This window comes from Schistocerca gregaria, chromosome 5 (genome assembly GCF_023897955.1).
Source record: "Schistocerca gregaria isolate iqSchGreg1 chromosome 5, iqSchGreg1.2, whole genome shotgun sequence".
In the NCBI taxonomy this organism is placed as follows: Eukaryota; Metazoa; Arthropoda; class Insecta; order Orthoptera; family Acrididae; genus Schistocerca; species Schistocerca gregaria.
Window position 1 is genome coordinate 565375795 of NC_064924.1, and position 19715 is coordinate 565395509.

Genomic DNA, 19715 nt, shown 5'->3' on the forward strand with positions numbered 1-19715 from the left:
GGACTGCAATAGCAGGTCGGCAGAAAGTCTACACAAATGGCAGCTGAACTAGATCATTAATCTCTCACGGCCACACACAGCGACAAGACAAGAAAAAGAAGAATGCTATCATTGAGTAAGACTCTTCTGAGAGCCAACAGACTAAAGATATTGGACCCATTGTCCATGTTCTGCAAACTAATGTAGAAGGCCTGATAAGGGATAAATGTGACTACATAAGCAAGCTGGCTAACGATCATAAAATCGACATCATAGCACTCCAAGAAACTCATCAAGTGCAGGAGCACATAACAGCATGCACCATTCCAGGTTACAGGATGCTCAAAGCACAGCCATTGCACATTCATGGATCCGCTCTGTATCTTGGTAACAACATTACTGGGTGCAAAGAAGTGATATGCCAAGAAATTAATGGCATAGAAACAATTGCTATTGAATTTAATGGAATGACCATAGCAGCTGTTTATAAGCAACACCAGCTTTACCAGTACTGCCCAACCCCTGAGTGTATGTGGAGGATTTTAATAGCCGTCACACTCTCTGGGGGTATGGCAACATAGACGAAAATGGGAAAACTCTGTCTGAGTGGATTGAAGCACAAAGGACCTTAAGACATTCCAATCAGCCAGATGGCAAACAGATACCAATCCTGATCTCTGCATTGTGTCCACTGATCAGAATAGAGTCCCACTATACCGTACAAAAAGAATCCTGAAACAGAATGAGATTTTCACTCTGCAGCGGAGTGTGCGCTGATATGAAACTTCCTGGCAGATTAAAACTGTGTGCCCGACCGAGTCTTGAACTTGGGACCTTTGCCTTTCGCGGGCAAGTGCTCTACCATCTGAGCTACCGAAGCACGACTCACACCCGGTACTCACAGCTTTACTTCTGCCAGTATCCGTCTCCTACCTTCCAAACTTTACAGAAGCTCTCCTGCGAAACTTGCAGAACTAGCACTCCTGAAAGAAAGGATATAGTGGAGACATGGCTTAGCCACAGCCTGGGGGATGTTTCCAGAATGAGATTTTCACTCTGCAGCGGAGTGTGCGCTGATATGATATCAGAACACACTCCGCTGCAGAGTGAAAATCTCATTCTGGAAACATCCTCCAGGCTGTGGCTAAACCATGTCTCCACTATATCCTTTCTTTCAGGAGTGCTAGTTCTGCAAGTTTCGCAGGAGAGCTTCTGTAAAAATTTTGGCAGAATTTATCTCTGGCTCCAGCCAGCTTTCCGTACCTATAATGATTTCAGGTACCTATAACGATATCAGCGCACACTCCGCTGCAGAGTGAAAATCTCATTCTGGAAACATCCTCCAGGCTGTGGCTAAACCATGTCTCCACTATATCCTTTCTTTCAGGAGTGCTAGTTCTGCAAGTTTCGCAGGAGAGCTTCTGTAAAGTTTGGAAGGTAGGAGACGGATACTGGCAGAAGTAAAGCTGTGAGGACCGGGCGTGAGTCGTGCTTCGGTAGCTCAGATGGTAGAGCACTTGCCTGCGAAAGGCAAAGGTCCCGAGTTCGAGTCTCGGTCGGGCACACAGTTTTAATCTGCCAGGAGGTTTCAGTCCTGAAACACTTTCCAAAGAGCCAACATCGTCTCATCATACTTAACATAGGCCTCCAAATCCCAGTAGTAAAATCTATCAATAAACCACGATGGAACTTTAAGAAAGCCAATTGGGCAAAATATGCTCAATAAGTTGATCAAAATTTGCACTGGATTACCCCAAAGCAAGAAAACTATAAACAATTCACTGGAGTCGTCATCCCTGCAGCCAAAAGGATTATACCACACAGAGTTAGACAACAGTATATTCCTTGCTGGGACAATAATATTAACAAACTTTATGATAAATACCAAGAAACAGAAAACCCTGAAATTGGTGGACAAATATTAGAGGGACTAAACACACACGGAAAGCACAAGTGGTAGGAACTCACGTCCCAGCTGAATTTTACACACTCCAGCAGAAAAGCCTGGTCATTATTGAGGAAACTTGCTAACTCCTCTTCAGCATGCCACCAGGAACCTAAAATAAAACCGTCGGAGATGGCATTGTACATAAAGGCGTGTGCTGAGAAAACCCCTCTTGATCCAACAACTGAAGCAGAAATGAAAGAAGAACTACAAGAACTTGATAAAACTCTGAATGATGATACATCGCTTTCATCACCATTTAGAGAAGAGGAAATCAAGGGCGCAATAAAGACCTTAAAAATACACAAAGCAGCGGGATTGGATGGTATATTCCCAGAATTTATAAAACACCTCGGATCTAATGGAAAAGCATGGCTAAGAAACTTTTACACCAACATTTTAAACACTGGAATAGTCCCATCACAATTTAAAATAACCCACATGCTAGCAATCCTTAAACCTGGAAAGCTACCAGAAGATCCAACTAGCTACCGCCCCCTCATCCTCTTCAGTGTATGCTTTAAGTTGTTGGAACGTCTAATACTTAATAGAACTCAGGACATCGTGGATGGAATAACCCCTCCATATCAGGCAGGTTTCAGAAACAAGCGCAGCTGTTGCGAACAAGTTTTAGCCCTAACATCATATATAGAAAGTGGATTCCAGAACAGGATGAAGTCAAGTGTAGCTTTTGTTGATATGTCGTCGGCATACAACACTGTGTGGCTCCAGGTTCTTATGCTTAAGTTCAGTAGACACATACCTAGTTTAAAACTGGCAACCTTAATGAACAACATGCTGATGAACAGGTCTTTCAAAGTGAGCATCGGCCACAACACCAGCAGATCGTATAAAATAAAAAATGCCCTCTCTCAAGGATCTGTGTTGGCTCCAACCCTTTTTAATTTGTATATTAATGACTTGCCAAATACAGTCAGCAAGAAATTTTGCTACGCCGATGATTTGGCACTAGTTGTACAAACTAAAACACTTGGGGAAGAAGCGAACATACTCACAGAAGATCTGGAGTCCTTGAATTCCTATTATAAAAAATGGCGACTCTTTCACTTGAAAAATAAATTGGCCTACCAGGAACTGAATGTGAACTTCTGTGAACAAAGAATCAAACACAACTTCAACCCCAAATACCTTGGCATAACACTAGACTGCTGCCTGAGTTACAAAAACCATCTAGAAAATGTAAGCCAAAAGCTAAAGAGTCGCAACAACATTCTGAGAAAATTGGCTGGCTCGACTTGGGGAGCTCAAGCATCCACCTTACCTACTGCTGCAATAGCCCTGGTATATCCTGTTGCTGAATATTGCTCTGCTGTCTGGCATTCGAGCACTCATATTAAGAAAATCGACGCCCAGTTGAACGAGCATATGAGGATAATAATGGGTACTATTAAATTCACCCCAGTCCCTTGGCTGCATAATCTAAGCAATATCCCACCTCCACAATTGAGAAGGCAAGAAGCAGCAGCAAGAGAGTAGTCGAAAATTCATGACTCAGATTACCCACAGAATCTAGCTGTTTTGAACGAAATACCATCGACCCGCTTGAAGTCATGGAAGCCTATATGGGTTAATACACAAAAACATCAACCTGACATCAAGGAGCAATGGCAGCACTTTTGGAATGATTCTGGAATTAATAAACAATGCTCCCAAGATCCTACTCTGGTATTACTGGGCTTTGACTTGAAGAGATGTACCAGGACTAAATTAAACTGTATCAGAACGGGCCATGCAAGATGCAGTGCATATAAGTACAAGTGGGGTCTATGCGACTCACCAGCCTGTGACTGTGAATCACCAGAACAGAACATCCGCCATATTATTGGGGAATGCCCCTTAAAAAGATACGCTGGACCTGTCTCTGAGGTCATATATGTGAAACCCTTTGCTTTGGATTGGCTGTGCAATCTAGATATTGAGCTTTAAATATATGAATGAGTTTCTAGTCAGGCTTGCCAAGCTTTTAACGTGTAGTTATTTTGTCTTGAGTGTTCGTACTTTATCCTTTTGTGCTATTGCTTGTTTTTTTACAAATATACTATTTACACATTGTTTTGTTTATACATTTTGTTTACATATTGTTGTACTTATATAAAATATTGTCACTGTATTGCCATACGCAAAATAAATAAATTAGTACCTTGAATATTGCTCTTGTAGTAGTGTGACATGGTACTTTCCTGTTATCTTTAAGATTCTTTTCTGCACCATAAAAATTCTTGGGTATACATTTAATCTAATATGCCCCAGAAGGTATATTGTAAGATACAACTGAATGCACTAGAACAAAATAAAATGATCTATACATAATGAAGTCACAGCTTTCTTGGAGTACCCTTGCAACATATCAAAAGCTGCACATTATTTTAAGTAGTGCATTTTTGTGCAGATTATAATGTAGAGAAATGTCTATCCATAATCCAAGAAAATCTATTTCATTTTTTTGTTCTATTACTTGATTATGGAGAGATAAGAGCTCTGCGTGGATTCCACTGTTCTGTGATGGCCTAGAAGGCTGTGTAGGCTGTTTGCTCTTATTTAGCAGTAGTTTGTTGTTAAATAGCCAGTAATGAAGTAACTGGTATCAATTATTACAGTCCTCACACATTCCAGTGAGGCATTCCAGAAGATCTGGTTAATGTTGTCAGAAAAATGGCAGGAACTACAGATAGCAAATTTTTGATAAGTCATTGATGTATAGCATATGACGAAAGGCCCTAGGCTGAAGCCTTGAATGGACTTTCTTCTTTGTTAAGTTGTTAGCTCAACCAGTTGTTTCTTATTTGAAAGATACAAGTGGAACCACTCATTCCAGACACCTCTAATTCCATAACTTTCCAGCTTATCTAACAGCCGGGAGTGGTTTAAAAGATCATCTGCTTCTGTGATGTCTGTAACGGGCGCAGGAGATAGTATTTCTCACTAAACACATTTGTATAATGTAGTCTGTGACAATGAAAACTGCATCACTCATTGATCTGCTTTTCCAAAAGCCAAACTGGTGTTCTGATAATAAGTTTGTTTCAAGAAAAATCATTAGATGTATGTTGGTGAACTTTTCAACTATGGAAGTTTAATAGGTTGGAGGTAAGGTAATTAACGTGGTGCCTATTGCCTTTCCGGAATAGTGGAACTGTCTTAGTCCACTTGAAAGCTGCACGAAAATGCCAACACATATAGATAGAACAGTTGATAATGTCACATAGTGTTTTAGTATTTTGAATGTCAACTGTTTTTGCAATCCATTGGTGCTAGAAGCATGACTGCTTCATCAATCACATAATTTTCAGAACTTAATGTATGAATGAAAGTGTTAAAATATTGATGTTACCATTGTTGTACTTTACATTATGAATGCTTTAGAAGGGAATGTACACACAGATGATAGGCTATTAGCACTGCTGGTGAAGTGTAGATTAAATGTATCACACATTTCTCTTGTGCCTGTAACTAGATTACTACTGTAGCATGTATACAATGGGCTTTCAGTAAGTAATGCAACAATTTTTTCCTGAAAGCAAGTTGATTTTATTCAGGATTCCAATACACTGTATTACTCCTCACTCTTCTGGCTACAAAACCCTGTTTTTCAACATAATCTCCATTTAACACAATGCAATGACAGCCTTTCGCCAGCATACTGGGAGAGTCTGTATGACTGTGTGGTGTCACTCTACTAGTCGATGCAGGAGACAACATTTTGTTGCATCAATAACCTCCCCATCATATACATACTGCTTCCTACAGAGTGCATCCTTCATAGGGCCAAACTGATGAAAGTCAGAAGGAGCGAGATCCGGGCTGTACCAGGATGAGGAAGGACAGTCCAGTTAACTGTTGTAATCTCTGCTCAGGTGCACAGACTAGTGTGAGGCCTCACATTGTCATGTAGAAACAGAAGTTCATTTGCATTTTTGTGTCAACAAACATGCTGAAGTCATTTCTTCTTTTTCTGGAGGGTGTGTGTGGCCAGGCAGCACACGGGAGATTGGGCACATTTACGTGTCTTTATCATCATGGCAGAAGCCTCACTCATGAACCTACTGTGACTTTGTTCACTGCAATGTCTCTGCCTCTTTCTTCAAGCAGCTATGAATATCCATGATGCTCGGATATTCTGCCAAAAGAAACTCAGTGACAGCTCTCTGCTTGGAACACACCTCCATTACAGATGCCATTTTGATGGCTATGAATAGTGCCACCACCTATTGGAACTTCAAGAAATTATATGTGCTGAAGCAGAAATATTCCATGATGTCCAACAAATTTCAACTGAAATTTGGCAAGTAAAAAATGTGTTGCATTACTTATTGAACACCCCACATATACTTTCCTTGCTTCAGGTTGTTACTGGTTTTCGGTGTTCCGTTGACAGTGTCCTGCATTGCCATAAATTTATTGTTGCATTCACTTATATATCTGTTATTGTGCAGTTGCTGAGTTTTACAAATCAATTTCCTTAGGATCTTCTTGTACAACCTAAAGTTGTTGTGAAAATTTGAACCATGCATTATAGTCATGTGCTCATATAGACTCCTCATAGTCTTACATCATATACTGGTGCCTTAAAATAAACCAGTTAATGTAAAGAAATGTTAATAAAGTTTTCTTTGTTCACTAGCAACGCATGACTTTAAAACGTTCAATTAGTGAAGAGAAACGTTTACATGAGACTCCAGGTGTTATGGCTCTGTGCAGGACACCAAACATGCGACTTAAGACTACATTAATTACACTGAATTGGTAAGAATGCTCTTGTATTATTTATCATTTTTGCAATTTCTTTAAAATAGAATATGCTGAAACACTAATTTTTTATTGTCTGAAATTGTACTACATGCTTTATCCAAAAATTATGTTGAGTAGTTTGTTCAGGAGCCCACTCAAAGTGTAAATGGTTGTGAAAACACACTTGATTAGCAACAAATAACCCTGAGCAAAAAGGGAACATTATGATGGATACAGGGATTAGGGACCACAAAGTCACTGTAATGAAACTGAGTTCTACAACATCCAAACCCATTCCTATATATGGAAGGCCATGTCCTGACTGACTGACTAATTCATTATTACCCATCCCAAACCAGTAAGGATAGAATCTTGATATTTGGAGGTGTGGATTTTATACAGTAGGCACTATTCAAGATGCAATTTTTCAAAATTTCAACCTTAAGAGGGTGAAATAGGGTATGAAAGGTTTTCTTGAAAAATGTTGCCATTAGGGTAATTTTGAAGCTAGACATGCAAAAATTGGTATTTGTTTTCATGGTCAGAAAAAAAGAAATCCACGTTTCAGCATTTTTGGAAATTTGACCCTGTGGGGGTGAAATAGTGGGTGAAAGCTTCTTTTGAAAATATATTTTTATTAAAGAACCACTAAAGCTACATGTATGAACATTGGTATTTGACTTCTTGGTTACAAATAAAGAAGTATGTGTTTCAGTGTTTTTGGAAACTGAACGCCTAAGGGGGTAAAATAAGGCCTGAGATTTTTTATAACAATATTTTATTATGAAAGTATTTTAAAGCTAAATCTCTGAAAATTTAAATTTTGCTCCTCATAAATAAAAAAAATGTGTATCACTGTTTTTGGAAATTCAACCCCTTTGATGGAGGAATGGGAGAAGAAAGTTTTTATGGGAATATTTCATCGTGCAAGTATTTTTGAAGCAAAACTATAAAAATCTGTCTGTGGCTTCCCTGTTACAAAAATAGGGATGCATGTCACTGTTTTTGGAAATTCAACCCCAAAGGGGGTCAGATAGTGAGTGAAATGTTTTAGAAAACTATTTCATTATGAAAGCATTGTTCAAGCTAAAACTTTGAAAATTTGTGCTTGGTTTCTTGGTTAGAGATGAAAAAAAATACATGTTTCACTGTTTTTGGAAATCCAACTCCTAAGAGGGCAGAGTAGGGTCAGACTGATTCACTGTCTTATCATTGCCCAGTCCAAACTGCTAAGGATAGAAAATTGAGGTTAGGAGAGAGTGTGGATCGTATATTGTTTAAGAAGGGATTGTACGAAATTCCACTCCTAAGAGGGTGAAATAGGAGATGATTTTTTTTTTTTTTTGTTTGAAAAATGTCACTATTAAGGCAATTTTGAAATTAGTCCTATGAAAACTGGTATTTCGTTTATCAGTTAGAAATAAAGAAATACATGTTTCAGCATTACTAAGGGGGTAAAATAGTAGGTGAAAGTTTTTTTGAAAATAATTATGAAAGAATTTTTAAAGCTACATCTATGACAGATGGTATTTAACTTCTTGGTTAGAAATTTAAAAAAATATGAGTTTCTGTGTTTCTGGAAATTCAATCCCTAAGGGGGTGCAATATCTGATGCAAATTCTTAAGAAGATGTTTCATTGTGTTAAAAAAAATTTAAAGCTAAATTTATGAAATTTGGTATTTCATTTCTTAGTTATATCGATATATAAAGAAATATTTGTTACAAGAGGGAAGTTTCTATGGAAATATCTCCACAAGAATGCAAAAGGCATGATTAACAAAAATGTTGGACTCCAGCTAACAGAATTACTTTTTGATCACAAGTACATTCAGAAAAGACCATCTTATATGGATATAATTTGTGTGAAATGCTTAGAAGGTGTTGCAATTTGTGAACATCATAAAAATTTGATTAAATAAAAACAAAAAAATCTTTGCAGGCTTTACAGTCTATGTGAGCGAAGCAGCAGGTGCTAAGCTAGTCAAAAATAAATGTAAAATATATATACTTAAAAAAGCAGGTGAAAATTTGATGGTACCATTCTACGAGAGAATTTTCATTCATTCCAAACTATGTCAGTGTAGACTGAATGTGTCTTGGTTGAAAGGAAACATTATCAACAGTAACTGAGAGATTTATACCAAATAAATTAGTAAGAGACAGTACTGATCCCCCATAGTATACAAAAAAGTCAGGTCACTGTTGCAAAATCAACGAAAAAGCACGGCAAATTGAACACATTGGAGACCAGCCACATTGAAAAATATTGGGCCTAGGAAACCAGCCATTTGTCATTATCTGTCATTACTGGCACATAAGTAATTGATGTATCTTCAAGAGCAATTCATACTAAAAAAAGACCAAGCTTCAAGATTTATTTTTCATATTTACTGCAGTTCTCTGATAGATTATATGTTTTAAAATAATTATGACAGAAAGTATAATTATCCTCCCAGAAAAAACAGTATGAAGTGAGTATTGACCAATGTCTTCCTCTTGAGCTTCCAAAATTTGTTGCTCACTCAACAAACATGACATATTTGTGGCAGAATTACAGCAAACTGCAAAACTCAATGAGTATGTGTATGAAATTACATCAGTACCATCATATTGGCTCAGCCATTCCCAACAACAGCTGCAACATTCGCTAATGTTTCTTTTGAAATAATTCTAGAAATTGGCAACAGAAGGCAGCACCACTCAAGGGACAGGTAGCAAGATGTCCATACATTGTTCTCATATGCAAAGAGTTCAGTTTTTGGGTGACAGATGGCTTGTACATCATGAAAATCACGCCCCAACATATACTCAGTGTCATTTTTTTAATTCAAATTTGTGGCCTGAACTATGCTCAAGCTTGGTCTTGAAAGTGTTAAAAGAACACAAAATCCCTAAGTTGATGAAGTTTTACAGAATCTCAAAATATTGTGCAGATTTCAATGTGAGATGCCTTTAATAATTGCACAATGAAACTCTTGTCTTGAAATCTGGCAGAAAATCCAAAGAGATTCTGGTTGTATGTTAAGTACACCAATGGTAAGACACTTAAAACCTTCACTGCATGTTATCAAATATATAACATTTTACATACCATCTGCACTGATAATTCTTCACATTCAATATGAACAGTATTATATCTAAGATGATTTGATGTTATTTCTGGCTACTGTTATGCTTAAATTTGTTGAGCAATTATTTTAATGGTGATGAATCAGGTTCTCTACCTATGGAAAGCAATAATTTCATGAAGGTGAAAAACAGTTTGCTCCTTGCAAGACAAAAGCCAAGCTCACCATTTGCAGTAGTTGACGGGACCAATTGTGAACTTCTGGTACAGAGCTGAGTGGAGGGTCTGAATCAGAGGCACACATGGTTCTGCAGCCATGTAGGCTGCAGATTCCTTGACTTATGCCATAGGTTGGTGGGCTTTTTGGGTTGTGCTAAATAGGTTACATACAGGGGGTGGCTACACAAGTGGTGGGGGCTGTGTGGCATAGTCTGGGAAGTTTTTTGGGTTAAGAGCATCTCAGGGGAAACACAAAAGCGGCTTCAGTCTCAAAGGGTGCAGGTAAGAAAGTAGATCTAAGAACCATTGACAAAACAGTTGTAAATTGTCACAGCTGTGTGGAGAAAGTACCAGAACTCCAAGCACTAATATAGAGCACTGATGTTCAAATTCTTACAAGCACTGAAAGCTGGCTGGCTAAAGCTGGAGATAAATTCATCCGAAATTTTTGTGAAGAACCTGACAGAGTTCAGAAAGGATAGGCTAAACACAGTTGGTGGTGGTGTGTTTGTTGCTGTTAGAAGTAGTTTATCTTGTAGCAAAGTTGAAGTAGATTGTTTTGAGTTAGTATGGGTAGAAGTCTTTTTTGTGAATGAGAATAAAATAAACAATTATAGTTGGTGGTACCTTTGACATGTTGGCAAAAATACATGTTTCAATCATGAAGTACGAATAAAACATCATACTAAATTATAGTAAATGCATACTCTGAAATTATTTCAAGCAATTTGTTCATGAGCCCTCTCAAAGAGTAAACAGTTGTGAAAACATACTTGACCTGTTAGCAACAAATAATTCTGAGCTAATAACAAGCATCAAAACAGACAGAGGGATTAGCGAACACAGGATTATCATAGTGAGAGTGAATACTGTAACTTCCTAATCCACCAAAAATAAATGTAAAATATATCTATTCAAAACATCAAAACAGCACATAAAAATTCACACAATGCCTTCCTGAGAGGCAATCTCCACTCCTTCCAAATTAACAATGTAAGTGTAGACAAGATGTGGTGTGAATACAGAGAAATGGTATTAACAGCAATTGAGAGATTTATACCAAACAAATTAATAAATGACAGAGATTATCCCCCATGGTAATCACAACAGGTCAGAACACTCTTGCAGAAACAGTGAAAAAAGCATCCAAAATTTTAACAAATGCAACATTCCCTAAGTTGGCAATCTTTTTTACAGAAACTTGGAATCTAGTGTGGACTTCAGTGTGAGATGCTTTTAATAGTTTCCACAATAAAACCTTGCTGAAAGTCTAAGGAAATTATAGTTGTATGGAAAGTATGCTGTGGCAAGTCACAATAATTACCTTCTTCTCACCATAGCAATGGAAATACTATTGATTTAGGAAACTAGTAATTTTTACTGCAGGTTTTTGTGTTGACATAGTAGAAATCTAATTTTGTGTATATTCTTCAATTCTTACATGGAATTCGAAATTTTTTATCTCAAGAGATTAAAAGATAATTAAAGTTTTTTTTCATTGCCCTGTAATACACTGCACTAGCCAAAATGCAGCCCCACTGTGAATGCTGTTTTCAGAAATGGAATGAATTGGTTGATATTTGTACATAGCTGGAAATTGCCCTGATTATTGTCAAATGGTTGGCAGCTTCTGCAAATCAATGTGTTGGAAGAGTTCATGAGAGGGAGTACCTGTGATACTGGTACCAGAGATACCTTGAGTACTATTTCTCCTGTGGATCCTATCTGCTCTGCAGAAAGTACAGAATCTGTCATTACTCATCCGCTTGCCTGCAAATGGCATGGCAATGATAGATCTAGGCATCCTATACAGGGTAGATGGGTAACTGGGAGGACTCAGGGTGTTTTGCTGATTCCCCTAACCAACAAGTTTGAGATGCTGTCTTTCACTTAAAATGAAACTGAGCCAAAGGGACTCATTTCACCTATTTTGGGGAAACCTATTTTGTCCTTTGTCAAGAGGAAGAAAACACAAAAGGGTAGGTATCTATTAATCATCAGCAGTTCAAACATACAGTGAATGATGGTACCCATTAGGGAAATGGCAGCAAGGGACAGAGAAGGACACCAGGTGTACTCAGTGCGTATGCCTTGAGGCCTCGTTCACCGTGTTGAAGAGGCTTTCCAGCAGCCATTGAGGGAATAGGGTGCAACCAACTGCAGATTGTGGTGTGTGTTTGAACAAATGATGCTTCTTGTTTGGGCTCCAAGGTCATACTTGTGTCATTCCAGTGACTGGCAGAGAAGGTTGAGAAGACCAGCCCTATGTCTGCAGTTTTAACAAAACTTACAATATGCAGCATTATCATCAGAACTGATTGTGGCCCTTTGGTTATGTGTCACGTGGGAGGAATGAACCAGAGACTTCAAATTTTCTGTGACAAGTTGGCCTGCAACTTCTTGGGCTTGCACCATAGGGTTGAGAACTGTAGGATCTCCCTACATGTATCAAGTGTGCACTACACATCAGAGGCTGCTACTCAGGTAACTGACTTGTGCATGGGATACACACAAGGGTTTATTAGGTTAGGTGGCTCTCCATCCAGTCCATATGATGATAGCTGTAAGAAACTCAGAAGTATGAGAGTAAGTTTATGCGAAATGCTTCACACAGATGAGAGTATTGAAACCCTAATGGTAAACTGGTGAAGCATTCACAACAAAGTGCCAGAATTTGAAATGCTCCTGAAAAGCAGTGAAACTTGCATAATACTTGGTACAGAAAGCTGATTGAAATGTGAATTACATTTGCTTCGAATGCTGAAGCTGTATGGAAGAAATTAACTTGAATTTTGGCCAGGTGGGAGGCAAGAACCAAGGTCATGTTGTAGCACTAGTTCCATACTTGTTCTGATGCAGGCTCTTTACAGTAGTACACCACCATCCTCACCTCAGATTTCACTGGACATACACCAGCCTAGTTCAAATGTATATTTCCTGGGCCATCACATGCAATCCTGGCACTGCTGATCCCTCCAAGAAACAACTTCAGAGCAGACCACTTGTCTCTCAGTATTATCTGATCTTTAATGTATTAATCAGCTACTTTGACAAGGCCATGACTTCCAAAAATGTGCCCTGAAATGGGATCTATTCTGTCTCAGATTTTGCCCACCACATCTACAATAGCTTTTTGTTACCCTCCAAAACTCCGCAGTACCCTTGTCAGACCCTATGCTCCTTCTGCGCTTTTCTTCCTACCATATGGCTCCCTTTGACCAGCCCCACTGCAAGACTTCCTTTATGCACCCTCTTACACCACGTGTAACAGCTCTGTGACTGGCAAAACATATACTATCAAAGGGAGAGCCGCCTATGAAACAACACATCATATACCACCTATTACGTAAACACTGTTTGCCCTTTTACATTGGCATGACTACCACCAAATTATCAATTAGGATGTATGGGCATTGGCAGAGGGTGTATACTGCCAACACACAGTATCCTGTTGCAGAGTATACTCTACAACATGACTGGCATGACTTTGGTGCCTGTTTCACCACACACAGCATCTTGATTCTTCCCCCAAACTCCAGTTTCTTAGAACTCTGCAGTACTACAACACATGCTTGGTTCTTGCCATCCACATGGCCTTAATTCATGTTAATTTCTTCCATCTCAGCATTTCTTCACAGTAACCACACCTTTCTTCACTCCATTTTAGTTTTCAACACCTATTATTTTCTTAACTGTCTGTTTTTTGCTGTCCCCCTCCCACCTCTGTTACATACAATGCACTTAGCTTTTTACTTTTATTAACTCATGCATGATGTTTTAGCAGTAATCTCTGTCTGGCATCTTGCCCTGTCTTCCACCTTGAAGCCCCAGGTTTTCAAATCTCGTACGGCACAGTCCCCAACAATCAGTCTTTCCTTCTAATCCCATCTGGTAAGTCTCCCCTGACATGCAGTTCTGGGTGACTTTTCCTAAACCTACCCCTTTTCCTAGATTTCCCCAGTTATTTTTCTTCAACCCTCGTTCTTTCCTTTCAACCCTTCTGCCAGGAGGAGAAGCCGCTGGCTCCGAAAGACTGCATAATTATAACCTTCTTTTACGTGCATGTTCCGCCACCACTTGATGAGTAGATTTTTTATGTATCCAATTACATTATATTGTTTTTGTTGTAATAACATTTATGACTTGTTATATATGTAATTTTCAGTAGGACAATGCGCCCTGTAGCATTCTTTATTCCTAAGTGTTTCTTTCGCTTTGTTCCAGCTTTTGGTTACTTAAAGTCCTTTTCTCGCAATTTTAAATATTTCATATAATTTGTCACTCACTAGTGAGGCAATTTTTATCATAAACACGTTTTTTCCTCTTATAACCATACCTTAATATTTTGTGTTTGTGTTTTAACATATCTGGAATTTACAAGGTATATTTTAGATAGACGCAAAGCCAATAATTTTATATATACACAGAAATATAAACTTTGAATATTTTAAATATTTTTTCCTACTTTTCTTCATTAATATTACATGTTAGTTTGTTTATTTTTTAATTATTCTGGATATTCTTTTAAGTCTGGTTACTATCAGTCACAATTCTTGGTTCACATTTTCTTTGATCTGTAATATTCTGTACTCCTAACAGTTTCCTGGGAATAGGAAACACTAAGTAATATGTATTGCTATTGGGATAGTTCATAGTTACAGATGGACTATTATACATGAACTTGAAACTCATGTTGTGGTTGATCTCACTTGATTTTTCGTGGGTCTTAACCAAAACTAAGTCAGCAATATTAAATTAACTACTGTTTAACTTTGCATCGTGCCTACAAATCCTGGCTTCTGCTTGCTTATTTACATTAGTTTCTAGTATCTCTTTCTTTTCATCAATATCACTTTCTGTATGTAGAGGAAACTCTATTAAATCCCCAATTAAACAATTGGAATTCCTTTCTTGCAAGATCTCTTCAGGAGAGAATGCTGTGCGGTCAGTTTGAAAGTATTTATAATATTTTCAAATTCCAGTTCATATTTTTCCCATGACTGGTGATTGTGGTGACAATATGTACGACATAGCTTTCCTATTTCACGCATATACCTCACAGCTGAATTGCTGGTTGGCCGATATGCTGACATGTGGATTTCTTGTACTTGATTTTCAGTCACTCCTTCCCTCCATAATTTTGAACAAAATTGGGACTCCTTATTGGATAGAATCCATTGAGGTTTTCCGACTTTACTCTTTAGTCATTTTATTATAAGGTGCTTTGGCCCTTGGTTCACACAAAGGATACAATTTGATAAATTTGGGAACCACATCTACTACTACTAAAATATGGGTAAAACCATCAGATGCTTTTTGACAAAGGACCAAACAAATCCATCCTGACTATTTCCATCACATCATTTGGCTCTTATAGTCTGCATCAAACTTCTGCTGGTAGTATTAGCTACTTTAGCCTTTTGGTACAAACTGCAAGATCTAATCCTCTCAGCTGTTCTCTTACCAAATTGTTAAATGTGATACATTCCCATATATCATCAGTGCATTTTCTAACACTGCAATGGTCACAAGGTAAATGGAAATAATTGATGACTTCTTGTATATAGTGGGAAGGCCAACATACTCTTCAAGTTTCAGAATACATTTTGTTGAAGGTTTGATTTTAATACTGTCGACTGCACTAAACTTAATTTTTAGCAATTTCAGACAATTGTCTGCATTTTGATATCACCTCATGTTCTCACAGATGTCTTTAATTTTGTCCTTCCCTTTTACTGCTTTGAAATAATTAAATCTGAATGTGTCATCATCTTCCCCCCTTCTGTTCATCTTGTTGTCATTCTCGGGCAGTCTAGACAAAGCTTTCAGAATCCTTTTTCTTCCTCATACATAAAACACTTTTATAAATTTTGTTGAGGGTTCGATTTTAATACTGTCGACAGCAAGAAACTTAATTTTTACCAATTTCAGACAATTGTCTGCATTTTGATATTGCCTCATGTTCTTGCAGATGTCTTTAATTTTGTCTTTCCCTTCTACTTCTAAATACTTAAATCTGAATGAGCCATCATCTTCCCCCCTTATGTTTATCTTGTCATCATTCTCACACAGTATAGACAAAGCATCAGGAACCCAGTTATGTACCTCTTTTACTTTTCTTATTTCCAGATCAGATTCCTGAAGAAGTAGGGCTCATCTAGCCAACCTGTTATGTAATTGCCTGTAATCATTTAGGAAAATTAGCTCTTTGTGTTCAGTGTGGACAATAATTTTTTACCCCACAAATAATATTTAAATTTTATGCATTCCCGAACTGTAGCTAATGCCCCCTTTTCTGATGTCATATAGGGTTTGTCAAATTTCATCAAAACTCGACTATTGGAACCAGTTGATTTGTAAATTATGTGATCTCTTACCTGTTGTTCCTGAAAAATCTGATATCCTACACAAAAATCAGAACTATCTGTAGCCAAGAGTAATGGCTTATACATGTCTGGATGAAACAATTCAGTATTTTTGGACAGACACTCTTTCAACTTAACAAAAGCCAGATCGCATTCAGGAGACAGCACAAAACTGCTATGCTTTTACAATAAATTGTTTAGGTTTAGGTCATTGAAAGCTTGTTCCTCAATATACTACTGGTAAAATGAATATATACGTAGAAATACTTTTGAATGTGTTAGGTACCAGACAGTTCCTTATAGCTTCCATGTTCTTTGACTTGTGCTTAATATCACTGGTTGGTTCTATATGCTCCAAGAACCTAATTTCTTTTTGTCCATCAGTTCTAAATGTACTTCCCAGAATTTTGTACCTATCATCAGATCATCTACACAATTAGCAACTTGAGATCTTTTCTCATTTCCCGAAATTTTGCCTAATGCTCTTATTAATACTGCCACTGAAGTGTTTAACATGAAGGGCACTTCTGTATAGCGATAGCACTTTCTTGCAAAAAGAGAAAGCAGAGAAATAACTTGATTCTGTATACAGGCAGGTGCTAATTGCAGTAGGAGACAGATACTGGCAGAAGTAAAGCTGTGAGTACCGGGCGTGAGTCGTGCTTCGGTAGCTCAGTTGGTAGAGCACTTGCCCGCGAAGGGCAAAGGTCCGAGTTCGAGTCTCGGTCAGGTACACAGTTTTAATCTGCCAGGAAGTTTTATATATGGCTGTTTGAAAAATGGTTCGTGTTAATAACATCCAGATGATGTTCATTATTTAGCACTCACCTGGGTGTATCAGGACACACCCTTTTTTCTTCTTTCATTCCTGGTAAAATTCACCCTTTTGTTCTGTTGCTGAACTGTCAATTTTATCCACAATTAGTGTAAAGTCAGGTCCTTCTCCTTGTGATTCCATAACATCCTAAACATGGTAATCCTCTGAACCATTTCCAAAACTGTCATTTTCATATGTCCTAATAAATTCTACAGATTCCATTGTACCTCGCCGATCATTCAAAGTGCCACCGCGCAATTACGTGCATCCTCTACATGCAGCGCTGTCTGCCAGCCATGCAGCAGCCGCGCCACCGAAGCGGCCAGCCAGCCAGCGGACCCTAGACTTGGACTCAGTGCTCATTCGAGTGTGACTGTGTTCACATGTCTTGCTTTGTCAACTTGCTCTGTGACTTATATGTTGTGTCGATTTGAAATATATGTGCTCAACTGGACGTTATAGCAATTGGCGACGAGGATGGGATTTTTCCTTCTCATAGTTGACCCACAGGTTTCCATGGCTACTGTCGAGCAATTATTGCAAAGTCTTGTTGAACAGCAAACGCTTCTAACATCAGCGATTCGAGATTTTGTCGCGGCGTCAAATGCGGGGCGTTTCTTGTCATTGGCTATACCTTCTATTCCTCCTTACAACAAGACGGCGGAAGACTGGTCTGATTATGAAAAACGTCTTCAACAGCACTTCTTGGCATTTCATGTCACGGACGAACCAACGTAAGTCTCTGTTCCTTTCCTGGATTTCACCTCAAATGTATTGGTTGTTGTCGCAATTGTCTCCTTTGAAAGAGCCTGGGTCTTTGTCCTTTGCTGAAATGTGCTCACTTCTGTCTGTCTACTTTCAAAAGCAAACACACGTGGTAGCCTCTCGTATTGCCTTTTATCTTTGTCAAAAACAACCACATCAATCCTATCATGCTTGGGCTTCTGAACTTCACGGCGTCAGTCGAAAGTGCCAATTTGTTATTGATGTTCACAAAGAATCCTATGTGGATTCCATGGTATGGGATGCTATTATCTGGTTGGCGACCGACAAAGAAGTTCGGCAACGTGCCCTTCAGTTGGCAAATCCGACACTAGATGAGGTCCTATCCAACGCGCAGTCTTTTGAAATTTCTCGCGCCATTGGTGTGCAAATAGAGGTGTGGGGTGACGTTGGGGAAAGACAACCTCTGTGCACTGTTGACGATGCGTGCAGCATGTCCCCACTCGCCGACATGGCCCCAGTACGCTCCCATGCGCAGCCTTGGCCTAACTGTAAACAATCCTCTAAGAAACTGCAGCAAAACCCCCGGCAACTTCCTTCATGTCTGCGGTGTTTTACGAAACATTTACGCGAGGATCATCCCCAACGTTGGGCTGTGTGTCACAATTACAAAAAGAATGGTCATGTGTCTTCCGTTTGCAAATCCGACCACATACATGATGTTCATGAACATGACGCTGATTCTGATTCTGTGTTGTCTGTCAGTTGCAGTTCTTCCCTTTCAGGGAAGTTATTCCTCACTGTCCAAATCTTTGGTCGGGATGTTCGCATGCAGGTGGATACTGGTTCTGCTGCCACTATAATTAATTCTCATATGTGTCTTCACTTGGGTTGTCCACTCCTATCACCTGTCACTCGGCAATTACGGACTTACAATAAACAGAAGATTTCTCTCTTGGGACAATTTAATGCTGAGGTATCTTACAAATCCATCGTTTGCACTTTTCCCATATTTGTGGTTGACCAGAGTAACGCAGAGAATCTTTTTGGTTTCGATGCCTTTAGCATTTTTGGGTTCTCCATAGATGACTCTGTCAATATCGTCTCTGATGCTATTCCTTATGGTCAATTAGATTCCTTGTCGACAACATTTTCTCCTGGGTTAGGCCATGCAAACGACTTTGAAGCTTATATCACGCTCAAACCCAATGCTCGGCCTAAGTTTTTTCGGGCTCGGTCCATTCCTGTGGCCCTTCGTGATTGGGTAAAATGGGAGCTGGATCACCTCACTACTTCTTGGGTCTTTCTTGCAGTCACTACCAGTGAGTGCTCCTCTCCTGTCGATGTCGTTGCTAAGCCCAATGGTGATATTCATCTCTGTGGCAATTTTAAAGCCACTGTAAATGCACAATGCCTCATTGACACTTACCCTATGCCCTGACCTGAAGAATTGTTCACTAAACTTCCGGGAGGCCAGTATTTTTCTAAAATTGACTTGTCAGAAGCTTATCAACAACTTCCTCTCGACATTGCTTCCCGGCAGTTTCTGGTCCTTAACATGCCTTTTGGCCTCTATCAATACCAACGATTGCCATTCGGGGTTGCCAGTGCCCTTGCTCTCTTTCAGCAATTCTTGAAACAATTATTGCTCTCTGTCCCTGGGTGTATAAATTACATGGACGACATTGTTGTCACTGGCTCCACCACTGAAGAACATCTTCAGAACCTCTGCACACTTTTTCATGTCTTACGGACTGTCGGTCTTAAGTGTAATCTTCAGAAATCACAATTTTTTAAGGCATCTATCACATACTTGGGGTTTCAACTCTCGGGATGGTATTCGTCCACTT

The 19715-nt window shown here is 38.9% G+C and overlaps 1 protein-coding gene across 3 annotated transcripts in view; it reads left to right on the forward strand.

The window, feature by feature from the left end:
* LOC126272884 (carcinine transporter) overlaps window positions 1-19715 on the forward strand; it is a 414147-nt gene that overhangs the window by 247459 nt on the left and 146973 nt on the right. For all 3 annotated transcript variants that reach the window (XM_049976130.1, XM_049976131.1, XM_049976132.1), the window contains one exon: window positions 6567-6688. In XM_049976130.1, the coding sequence (XP_049832087.1) occupies window positions 6567-6688 (122 nt within the window). The remainder of the gene's footprint in view (window positions 1-6566; window positions 6689-19715) is intronic.